This window comes from Pezoporus flaviventris, unplaced genomic scaffold (genome assembly GCF_033815535.1).
Source record: "Pezoporus flaviventris isolate CSIRO_AGI_PZ_B2104156 unplaced genomic scaffold, CSIRO_AGI_Pfla_v1 ptg000031l, whole genome shotgun sequence".
Taxonomy (NCBI): domain Eukaryota; kingdom Metazoa; phylum Chordata; class Aves; order Psittaciformes; family Psittacidae; genus Pezoporus; species Pezoporus flaviventris.
Genome location: NW_026892579.1, coordinates 65,046,142 through 65,058,632, shown reverse-complemented (window position 1 = coordinate 65,058,632; position 12,491 = coordinate 65,046,142). Strand labels below are relative to the sequence as shown.

Genomic DNA, 12,491 nt, shown 5'->3' with positions numbered 1-12,491 from the left:
GAATGAGCAATATCAAAGAGAAAGTTGATTTTAGTAGACTACAAGTGAGAAGACATCTCCCTAAAGCTACAATCAGGATGAACTGTCTGTCTGAACAGCAGACCTGCATGTGAATTTGGAAAACAATTACAGACGAACTGAAGGTCTCACTATCATGATGATTGTGTTGACTTCTTTAATGTTAATTAAATACAGCATTTCCCAAAACAATTTTAACATCTTCTTAAATGTTGTCTTATTTATTCAATTGAAAACCTTTATAAAAGACTTTAATCAGACCTTAACAAAACAGATCACTGTGTAATTATCTGCTGTAACTATTAGCAGTCAGACAATATTAACCTGAACTACTCCAAAATGTCCATATAAATTTCTGCCCAAATGGAGTATTTTGCTACCACTTTTATTTCTGTTATAGAGGAATCAGAAGAAATACCTACCCGTCATGGTGATGGTGGTGGTGATGGTGGTGGTGGTGATGCTGTGGCCCAATGAACTGTCGACAGTTAAATAATTCATTTCCAATAGTTTCGCCAAGGAAGTCCCCTGTGTGAGTTATACAAGAATCTTGAGACCCTTGTGAAATGTGAGCAGTGCTCATCTCCCCTGTCATGTCATGCTCTGCATCCTCCGCATGAGAACAAGCATCTAGCATTCTAATTCGATTATCCACTGGTGTCACAGAGTCAGTGTTAAAAACGTGGTCCTTTCCTGCCCCATTATTTGCACCACTCCTCTCTGATGCCCCTTGTGAATCTCCCAGGCAAATGCCTGTTTGTGATTCCAGTTTTCTGCTTCGTAGATCTGTGCTCCTATTGCTTTTCTGGGGATTATGACTCCTATCTTCTTCCTCTTCATCCTCCTCCTCTTTGAGAGCTTCAATATCTGCAATGTCTTCAGACTGCACCTCGCTGCCAGGGCTTCCAGCAGACTGGCTTGCGTGACTGGAATTGGCCTCATTACTGGATCCATCACTGTGACCACTGCTACTACCAGGACCACTGCTGCCATCCTCACCACTGTTGGCTGTCTCATCAGAGCTTCCTTGCATGGACTCCTGTAATTGTTATTGTGAGATTGATGACAAAATAAAACAACAACAAAAACACATAATCAACAACGTCATCATCCAAACACTATTCTTCATTATGAGGAAATGTGTCAGATCTTCAAGTTTGCATTCATTCTTTCTCAGTATGGCTGTCAATAACAAAATGCTCTGAACAAGATTCTAACGTAATAATTTATTTCCATAGCTTAATAAGCAACTCAGTAACAACATTCACAGACTAAGATTTAAGCTCTTACCTCTGTATCTGAAAGTCGCTGCTGTACATGTTTTGTTCTGTTAATAAGCTGTTCCTCCATTTCAATATCACTGCCTCCACTTTGATGGGTGTCACTGTTGTCACTACTTTGAGGGCTGGCTGCTGGTGACCCTAGTTCAAAACCACACTTCCCAGTTACTTTGTGTTATGTATTAATTGGAATGTAACAGCATTACATAAAGTCTGCAAGTCTGCCTCAAATGCTTAACTCAACAGCATTCTTCCTGCAAACAGCTGAACAAGAGAGATAACAACCCAAATAGTCTGTGTACCTATACACTAAAATCTCCCTTTAGAACACTGAGCAATTTCCTACAAGATACTTCTTGCCAGTACACAGCACAGCTATATGAATATCCTACATTCTACATGAAATGTAAGTTCCATTTGACCTCCCATAAAAGTGTAACTTCAAACTTCTACCAGTTCTTCCTCTATTAAGATTCCACAGCTGTAGAAAACCACTGTAGTGTCAAACATATCAGATTGTGGTGTACTTCTAGAACTATACTTACAAGGTGAAGGGGCTGCTCTTCTGAGCTCCTCTTCTTCTGAAGGAAAAAAGCAGGATGGAAAAATAAGTGACTAAAAATCTTTTTTGTCAGCATATAGTTGTCCACGATTCATAAAAATCAGCAGTAGGAAAAGAAAGGGAAACTACAGTAAAATGGCTTGGCAGCATCTTTAGGACTGACTGTGGGGAAATACACAGTCAAGGAAAAATAAAAGCCAAAAAACCCCAGAAATAGCATGGAATATCAAAAACTAGGTAAAAATTAGATAAACCTTTGTAAGATTTTATGGAGCTATGTAAGTTACAGATGTTCAGAAGAACAAGAAAAGTTAAATGGTGAGTTACGGACCATCCTCTGAATTAAAAAAAGAAAAAAGTAATACAAAAATACATGCTACTTTAGATATTACAAACAGAACTGATTGGAAATAGAAAGCTTTCCAAATGGGCTCCCAAAGCTTTAATGCTTTTGTCTTTATCCTCGACTTGCTTGAAAAATGTCAGCATGACATGCCTAAAAATACTTCAAGTAAAAAGTTCTAAACATCCTTTTGGTCCAAAGGCAACAAGGAGACTAGGAAAATTAAACATTTAACTACTGGATCTACTGGAAAACCACGTACCTTTTTTGTTTCCCATGGGTAGATTGGTACTCAGTAAAGATGCAAAAGAGCTTTGTTTTGACAGCTGAGCCTTAGCTGCTAGTGCATTATTCCACAGTGCTTTTATAAGCATTGAGGCCAAATACAAGGTCTATAAACAGAAACAGATAACAGTGCCATTAAGAAGCAGTAGGTTCTGCTCGCAAGAATCTACTAATCTTTCTATATGGCAATACTGCAGTTCACCAACATAAACTCATCAGAATAAATGAATGCACTTAATAATGTGTGAAACACTTTCTGACTTCAGACATAGTTAAAATCTTCTATCGGTGCTTATGGAGTCTTCAAAAATGTCTCAGAAAGATTATAATTCAGAAGACAGAAAAGGCCTACTTGAAGAAACATGACTTTACTCATAAAGTTTCACTCTTACGCATTAGTGAATATTACTTTTGAATGTACTCCTTTAGAAACACAACGACCAATCCATAATGCTTGTCTAACATACTAACAGAATTTCTCTTGTTTCAGTGATTTTGTTTGCCTTGTCTTTACCTGTTCAGTGTGAGCACTTGGATGAAGAGTTGAGACCAGGTTAAGAAGATGTCTAAGTGGGACAGGGTCCAAGTTTTTGATCAAGGAAGGAAACAAGTCATGTATGTAACGACTGCAATGCTTTAGCTACAAAGTACAAACAGAGAAGGTAACAGGAACAGCAAAATGAACACAAAAAATAATTCAAAGATTGATAAAATTAATTATTAAACAACATATTTGCACAAATTCTCAGGATGTATTTGTCCAATAATTCCAAACTACATAAGCCTTATAATTCTGAATAAACTTAGTTTTTATGTTGTAGAACATATAAAGTTTAGTGAAACCAAATGTGACAGTGTCCTCCTTTGTTCCAGTTCTAAGAGATATGGTGAAACGAACAACTGGATTTTAACTTAAATACAACTTCTACAATATAATGTATATGCTAAAGCTTGAGGGAAATAATACTTGCAATGAGGTGGTAAATACAACTGAAGACATTACAGGCTAACGTGAGACTGAGAGAACAGACTGTGTGAACTGTGTGAGGCTTATTTACAATTCTTTTGTCTTTCCAGTAATGGATGTCAAGAAATATGACAATGTGTTTAGCTAAGAGTACACTCTATTTACACATTAAAGTGACATTGCTCCTAGATGTTTCCTCTTAGGTTAAATGCTGCTCTTCATAGTCATTCAAAGGGTTTCACGATGTTTGTAAGGATGCTGATATTCAAAAACTAAATAACAGCTACAAGGATCTTCTAGAAAAAAACATTTTTAATGTTGGTTACCATAAATGTACCTCAAAAGGGGTGGGTTTTGTCATTATTTATTTTGCCTTCCTGGCATATAAAATACATGTCAGCAGTTAATGGGGTACAGGCTGCCTTTCACAGGATTCAAACTGGACTGAAATTACATAGATTCTATACAAGGATCCATCTAAACATCTTGAGATACCTGCTTCAGTTCAGAGGAGATACATTTTTGCCCAGAAGTTAGTTTAAATAGTGGAAAATATATTTTTTAAGGTCTTCTATTCTTTTAGTCTAAAGGTGTTGGCATTTTAAACAACATTGGAGGTTTAAACCTTTTAGAAGAAGTGATTAGGACATGCTTTGTTCTGATATCAAAAATATATATTGAATATAACAGTATTGTTATATTCAATAATATATAACAGTATGTCAAAATGAACTTGTGAACTGTAAAAGAATTAGCTCATTTGGGTAACTATATTCAATTATAGGGTGAAAGAAAAAATCCAAATGTCTAATACTAGTGTGAGTTACTGTAAGTGCAAAAACATTAAGGAAGGTAAAATACTGCTTTAAAAATGTAAGTGCAATAAATAATTATTAATTACTTTGATAAAGAGAATTGTTGGAGCCTTTTAAGAGGGAATGCTGTTACAGGGAGCACCTGCATGTTATAATGACAATGGAATACAGAGGGTTCAGCATGTGTGTACAGAGGTATTTGACTGAGACAAATCACAGAGAAATACTGAACACATAAAAAAAACCTTCAAATGCTAACCTGTATAAAAGTGTGCTCTCTGTACCTGTTCAAAAGATCAATTTTATTTCTCTGACCTTCATCTTGAGTGTATTTTTCAGAAAAACTGATGCTGAAACCTTGAGGGATTTTTTCTGGGATTTGTTTGTTTGCTGAGTGGCTTTTTTCAATAATAAAAGCAGAACGAAACCACAGACTAACAGTTTCCACAACAGGAAATCAAAATGTCTCCTGCCTTCAAAGCCCCTAAATAAAACATTTCACAACCTAAAATAAAAAGCATATCCATCCCTGAGAAGTAGCAAACAAATACATCTTCCTGAAAGAAAAAAGAGCTTCCAGGTTTACCAAGCTAAAAATAAAACCTCAGTACCTTCTATACACTTGAACACCAGCACTGTAGCACAGCTGTAAACTTCACTGCCACAACTGTCACCTGATTGTACCCACCAGGAGTATCAGAAATGGCAGCTACAATACATAGGAGCAAGGCAATTTAGCACAACAGTAAAAATATTACATCCACCTTACAATCTTTATTCCCTTTCTTAGTGGAAATACTATGTCCTTGCTATACAGCTGCCTTTTTTCCTCTTGTATAAAAGTAACCTAGGTGGATTTCTGCATCTAATAAAACCCAGTAACTGTGGCAGTTACTTAACTTACAATTTTGCTCAGCAAAACGGACAAGAAGAAGAAAGAAACTCAACTTTAAAACCAAAATCAACTTGACATTTTCTATTGGGATTTTTGTATCACTCCTTCAATCATGCCAGTTTTATAGCTACCTGTGCCGCTGCCCAAATACAGTCTATATGTTGAGTACTAAGTCTCCCTTCTGCTGCAAGAAAATTCAGGATCACTTGGCACTGTTTGATGATCTGCAAAGCGAGAACATATTGAGGAAAGGTTTTACTAGAACAATTAGTTACTCCTCCATGTTTATACTAAAAATAGGAATTTTACACAAACCTCAATGTGTAAATTTGGTCCAAAAATGTGCTCAACAACATTGTTGCTGATAAGCCAGTCTGCAAGTTCTTTTGCAATTGACCTAGAGAGGAAAAATAGTGGGAACACGTGAAATTATCTGCCTACAATATACACACTGTGCTCTGCCCCAGCACAGTATGTCTTTTAAATTCATACCTGTAATTGTAGTAAGCATATGAAAACTTGGTTGAATACAAAGCATAGTCAATGGTCATTCATTCAAGTAAGAAGAAAATGATTCCTCTATTTTTTTCTTGAGCTGGAAGACTAATGCCAAACACCACCATTTCCCACTCACCCCTCTGGATCATTAGCAAACCTGTAACCAACAACTCCACCCATTAATAGAGTGCAACAGACCACTTTCAAAGTCCTCACAGGTAAGATTTTGATAAACACTGCTGTTTAACCCAAGTTTATGATAGAATTCCAGAACTACTGAGTTCACAAATGCAGCTAAACGTGGAAGTGCTGGAAATCGGTTTTTAAAGAAACCCACTGAAATACTTTCAGATTCTCTTGCACAAAGAGCAGCTCATGTAGCTTTAAACCTCTATGTTTTACATGGTCATACTTACACACACGTAGCATAAGGATACTTCAAAATTCTCATTTTGTTTCATCCACAACAAGAGGGAACTTCACCCAGTGCCAATCCATAAGCAAACATTCCAACAGAACAGGACAAGGAATCCAAATTTTCCAAAACAAAAGCTGAACTTCCAGAAAGGACTGCCCTGTCTGGAAACTAGTGCATAAGCTCCTTTTTATTCCTTCCTTTCAAGCAAAGGTTTGTTTATCCAGATTTTGGCACCAGAAGCAATTAGAGGACATCACTGTATTTAAAGCACAGCCTGTAGTTTAAATGGCCCTGGAATAAAAGCGCTCTGTTTCCCAAGGAGGAGAGGATGGGAGGGAGTGGGTGTCTTGGAGGACTACAGGAAGAAGTGTTTTTACTGCTGCTATTGGAGCTAGATGGTCTTTAAGGTCTCTTCCAACCCAAACCATTCTGTGATTCTGTGTCAACATTTATGGTCACTGTTAAAATTCCAGGATTGCCAATCTTGGATCACTTGCAATAAGAGAACAAGAATCATTAGGTAAAAAGAGATGCCTTTTAGGTTTTCCAAACAGGATTCACTTTCCCAGGGTATCCTGCCAGTTCTTCAATTGTCTTGAACTGCCTGATCCGTATGGATGAACTCAAGGAGCAAAGAACCTCTTACTCAACACCACTCTTGTTACCTTCTAGTCTAATTCCAGGATATCAGGAATCAAATATTCTTATATTGGTCAAAAAAAATAATGTCTCCTAATATTTAAGTAATAACTGGCTTGCAAGGTACAACAATTCACCAACAATATCACTTATGGTTTATTAGTAAATTAGTTCTCATACTGTAAAGTCAGTTTCTGAGGGTATCTGCTCAAAGAGGGATGACAAAGATAAGCCAGATCTGTTCTATGAAATCCAAGTCTACTTACTTCCTACAGCCTCATTTCAAAACCAAACCAACATCGAAGCACCACCGCAACACCCCAAAGATGCCTACCCCAGATCAAACTTTGGAGCATGGACATCACAGACTCATTTAGGGCTTCAATTTCTGTCTAATAAAAACAGAAGTAAGGCCTTTTCACACGCAAGCTGCGGCTTTGTAGATTTTACAGCTAAAGGAACTTACTACTCCTTTGAATATATGCTACCAGTCTCCTTTAGGAACAAGCATGGCTTTAAAAAATGCTCTTATCCACCTGCCTCCATGCTGTCAAACCCAATGCCCACAGTGGCATTGCCCATGGAGATGGAACTCAAGAGACTACAGCACTTCATTTTGGCAGGCAGCTGGTAGACCTGATATTGCAAATTCACCTCAAATCACAGGTGCCCAACTCACACTTTGAAAACTGAATGCAGCCTGTAAAACGCATTCCTTGAACTTAACAGTCTGTTCAGCTCCTTCTCACGGCTTTACAGTGCTTCTCCTTGCTGTGGGCACAAGTGCTCCTGCTACAGGATCAAAACAAAAGCAGAAAGCCTCATAGCTTGCATTTTGCATGTGTAGAAGGTAGATGGATCTGGTGACACGAGTGACCGTACACCCATTAGATGCAGGAGGCCTGAATGGATGCACTTCTGGCTATGAAATGTGAAGAAAATCATTGCATACGGTCCTCTATGAGAGGTAAAAAGCCTTAATACCAGTGTAATAAGTCAGTGGAGGTCTTTTTGTTCTGGGACCATTTAATTTCTTCTTGGCTCTCAATTTTTAAACCTGTAGCTTTCAGAATGAATCCCAGCTAAACACAGCTAGATTCACTAGGTGATGTTAATATGAAAGGACATGCTCCTGCGTGCCTCTCCTTAAACCAAGTACTTCTGCTAGTAGCACAATGTCCATTAGACATTGTATCCAGAGTCATATGTTGCATTTTAGCTACTCTAAAGGAAAGAACAAAACCTCCCTTAGAGAGTGTGCTCCTTCACATTGTATTGAACCGGTATGGCAGTTCTCTATCTCTAGCTGCAACATTTTTCTCTGATAAATAATGGATTATTCTTTTGCAGGACTGCTTTTTTTTTTACTGGATGTATTCTCAGCAGTAAAAACCTCTTTATCCTACTGGTGAGCTCAACTGTGATAAAATGACATCTCAGATTTCTGAAGGTAAACATCCATTTGATATGGATTCGTTGAGGATGACCAAAAACAAGAGGGTCCTTGTGGTGAAAGGCAGAATGCTGCCTTTGTGTTTCCCAGAGAGAATTGTTCCTCCCAGAAAGTTCTGCTGAAGGCACACCCATCACTATATATACTGCCTTTAGAAAGGACAACATTACTACCAGCACCAAGTGTTTTGTTCTCTGATATACTAAGAAATTACGACAGCAGATTGAAGGATTCACCAAAGAAAGCAGATTTCAGTGTAAATGAAGGATGTCTGACTTATTTCCTGAACACTTCCATTTCAGGAAGGAAACAGTGAGAGTGAAAAACATGCATTATGATCAAAGCATAGATATGCTTTTCCCTCTAACATGAATGTAGCTGCAGAAAGAATGGTTTTACAAATTAGGCATCTACGTCATACAGACCTTAGCAGTAATAACATTCACCTTGGTAATAACACGCATTAGCTATTTTTCATGGATTTGGTAATTGGGATTGCAAGGGACAAGTCATTTAAAGAACCTGATACTCTCTCTGGGTCTGCGTTGTGGGCGAGGGAGAAGAGAATGAAAAAGTAAAAGCAGTATCTACTCTGGTTTAGTTGGCTCTAAATCTTTCTCACACTGGAAATGTCCACAAGATACAGGGCTAGATGATCCCTAGACTTAATTTCTCCTTACATTTTAAATTTAAGTTCACTGACAGTTCATATCTGTCAAAAATAACTGGTATACTTCCAAGAAATGAAATTCAAGCACTTCTGACATTAGTTTCCCCAGGCACTCCCCGAGTCTGCAGGGAAGAGAGTGGCAGCTATGCAGCTGTGATATAACCTGATGTTTGTGAACTGTACTTACAAAAGGCAAGTACCGCAGCTTGAATTTTGTTTGTTATTGTAAATAAAACTATCCGGAAGGAAAGTACAGTTTATGCATTCTCCTGGTAGGTCAAAGCACGCTTCTCTGTAAGAGGACTGGGTTAAAGTCCTAGCAACACTTTAATCTAAGGCTGTGGTGCAATATTTGGTAGCCACATGATAACCCAGATTCAGGAACAAATCCCACATCAAAATAAGCCTCCCCAAAGAAAACCTTATTTATCCAACCAGCCAATTCCCAACACAATTCACCAGGCAGCTACAAAGCTGGATGAAACACAACAGCAAGTCAGTAACGTCACTGAAAAATACCATGTGAAACCTCAACAGGAAAGATGTAGCAATAGAACGAGCAGCTTGCAAGGGATGAAGACAAAATCACTGAAATAGCATCTACAACACAACAACAGATGTAGAATACTGATCTCAACTATTTAGGCTCAGAAATGTGAAGAGGATAAAGCAGACACCCTCCAAACACGCATTCAAGCACACGTTTTTGTGAGCATCCATTTTCTCAGGGGATGCTTTGCAGGCTCCGAAACCACCGCTCTGACATCATCCTGAGTATTTATTAAACCATTGTGCGTGCCACTAGAGAGGTTTATGCCATTAGACAGAAACATCAGTGAGCTGGGTGAAAAACTTCACTACTATTTGTTTTCAAAGAAAAGCAGGGAAGATCCCTGGAATGCGGAACAGGAGATGGGAAGAGGCGTTTAAACGATGTTGCCATTAATTCAGCTGGTGAGCTTAGACAAAAAATTGAGAAAGCAAGAGTTAGCATGAGCTAAGAGAACACAAAAAGCAATGCAAAACTTGCAGATTAATATCCCAATAAATAAGAGAGGGAAAAGAAAGGAGAAGAAATGATACAAACATTTCTGTTCACAGGTGGAAGGGATTTTGCACACCTGAAATCGCTCTGGAAGGAAATTTTTAAGGGAGGGTAATCGAGTTTTGTAAGTGAGGCAGGAGGTCGTGGCAGTATCAACCTGAAACCTGAAACTCAAGTTCTTGGCTGCCTTCCACTCAAGGAGCAAAACAAATATCTCTTTACACGTGTTATTTCCACCAGCTGGTGGTGTCCTCTTTAAGGAAAAAACAAGTTTTTCCTCTTGTGGTCCAAACAGCATAAAAACATCTTTCCCTCCCTGAAAGGCATGATCGTTTTTCACTAACCAACATCAGCAAACTAGTTTGAGGAATCACTAGTCAAAGACTTGAAGACTCTTCTGTTCAGTCCTGTTATTTTTAGCTTCAATAGATTTCATACTCTTCACTACCTCAGACTGCAAAGAATTTGATTCTATCTTAAGAGCCAGGAATAGCTAAATTAAAAGTATCTCTGAGGGATATTATGAAGTTGAGTCACTGAGACACTGCACATGTCCTGACAATACATATACTCAGTCACCACACACCCTAGAGAAGACAGTCAAGTAAACTAAAGCTAAAAAGACATACAAATACCTATGGAGAGAAAACAGATTTCTCTCCCTTGGCTTTCTGCTGTTTTCAAGTGCAAATTGTGAAATCCGATGACTTCCTAGCCAAAAGATGCTTTAGCTTATCTTACCCTGGAAAAATTTGCAACCATACAGATAAAGGCAGGAGGCTACTCTTGCAAAATACTTGCTGCAAACTCCTGATGATTCTCCCAAACAAAAGGGAAGCACTAGAACTGATAGCTCTTTCTTAAAAAGAGAAGATACCTCCCGCAAACCCACCTTATCAAGATACAGAAGGAGAAATCCCAAAGGTTGACAGTTCCAAACGCATCTGGAAAAGTCAAAACACATAATGGGGATGACCAGGCATAGTGCAAAACATCTTCCTTTGATAAATCTGCAGAGGCTACAAAGGTACATAATGAATCTTAGACTTCCTTTCTCCACTAAGGAAAGAAAACAGGAATGAAAAGCTTCCCTTTTGCTGCTCATTCAATCACTGCCAACTCCGTAAGTGCCTTCTCATCCAAAAATTCCTCATGAACGGAGTCTTTAATGAGAAGGAAGCTTTGTACTGAACAAACTATAGAAGTGAGATGTTTTCCCCGTCCTTCTGCACCAGCCATTCCTCATGATTTGGCTGGAAGAAATCAGTGATTCCAAAAGACATCTGAAGGTGAGCAGCAATACTCAATACTGATAAGTACCCAGCTTTTCAGGTAGAACACCAGAATGACTGGAATTCACATTTAAAAAAGCCACGTACTACAAAAGTGGAAAAGAAGGTCTTCTGTTCATGCTGCATTCCTTTCAAATGACAGCCTGTTTACAGATGCCCTTGCCAAGAAAGTAATAGCCCAAATGAGAATTTGACAATTTCCTTCAGCTTTAAAATAACTGATGTTCCTGCACAGTACATCTGCTCTTCTGCGGGGAAATTTCAGCAGCCTCCTCTTCCCCTTCTTGATAAGTTTCCTTTTTTACATTTGAGATAGAAAATCAAACAGCTTTTTAACAGGTTTAACTGGTGGAATAGCTTCTTGTTAATGTTCTTTAATCAGTTACTACTTGTTACAAATTATTTCATTCACAGTATGTTTCAGAAGATGAACTACCCAAGAAACACCTCAGTTTCAGATATTTAACGTAAAGGAAGGAAGAGAAAAAAGGGGTAAAACTGAGGTTTGGCAGTCCCAGTGTAAGAATACACCATAAACTGTCAGCACAACATTGAAAATACCTCAGCCAACAAAAACCACCTCACATGCCCAAGGTGTTATACTCCTGTAGTATGTACTTCCACTGCTACAGAACTAGAAGCTTTGGAAAAAAACCAGCACCTCTCCTAGGCCACAAAATATGTAAGATAATATACAAAATAAATAATAATCTTATATATATATTAAAGTAATACATGTGTGATTACATTTATTACAGTAATGAAAATATTTTGACATGTATATGAGCTTAATGACATGACATTCCGGTCTCATCAGATCACAGTAAGATACTTATGGCATAGTTAATAATAACGCCTTACTTTTTGTCCTGGCACTATGTATCAAAACTTGCTTTGCAATAAATAGATAGCATGGATTCATGTTCACCTACTGATTCAGCAACAAAGGACAAGACAAAGTTGTCTTGTCGACCTAGTCCCCTAAATTTCACTTCAAGTATTCAAGTTATCTACATGAAATCTACAGGGTTGTGGTCCTGACTGCTGCCAGATTTCAATGAGCAGGTGTTCAAATAAAACCAGCTATAATAAAAATACCCAGATGAAAAAGCAAGCCAACTGCTGCTGCAACAGACTTCTCATTGATGAGCAAAAGACAGTGGAGTGTGTCTGCAGTGAGACAGATCCACACATGGATACAACCCCCAAGATACACATAAAGAGTATTTCACAAGTAATAGCCTAGATTTTACCTACTTTGCCTATGATTTCCACAGAACAGTTATTTCAACTACTGAAAGACATACTTCT

At 38.1% G+C, this 12,491-nt stretch overlaps 1 protein-coding gene across 11 annotated transcripts in view; it reads right to left on the bottom strand.

Annotated features, from left to right (window-relative positions):
• The window catches only part of USP34 (ubiquitin specific peptidase 34), a 137,036-nt gene that overhangs the window by 77,157 nt on the left and 47,388 nt on the right, over positions 1–12,491 (bottom strand). For 7 of the 11 annotated variants that reach the window (XR_009744734.1, XM_061461589.1, XM_061461595.1 and 4 more), the window contains exons 9-15: positions 5,481–5,562; positions 5,297–5,389; positions 3,003–3,128; positions 2,466–2,595; positions 1,844–1,879; positions 1,309–1,439; positions 441–1,057 (exon numbers count right to left, since the gene is read on the bottom strand). Coding sequence is in view for 10 of the 11 variants with exons in the window: in XM_061461589.1 (XP_061317573.1) it covers positions 441–1,057; positions 1,309–1,439; positions 1,844–1,879; positions 2,466–2,595; positions 3,003–3,128; positions 5,297–5,389; positions 5,481–5,562 (1,215 nt within the window). In the remaining variant the exon portion in view is untranslated. The remainder of the gene's footprint in view (positions 1–440; positions 1,058–1,308; positions 1,440–1,843; positions 1,880–2,465; positions 2,596–3,002; positions 3,129–5,296; positions 5,390–5,480; positions 5,563–12,491) is intronic. The other 4 variants (XM_061461590.1, XM_061461598.1, XM_061461597.1 and 1 more) reach the window with 2 other exon arrangements.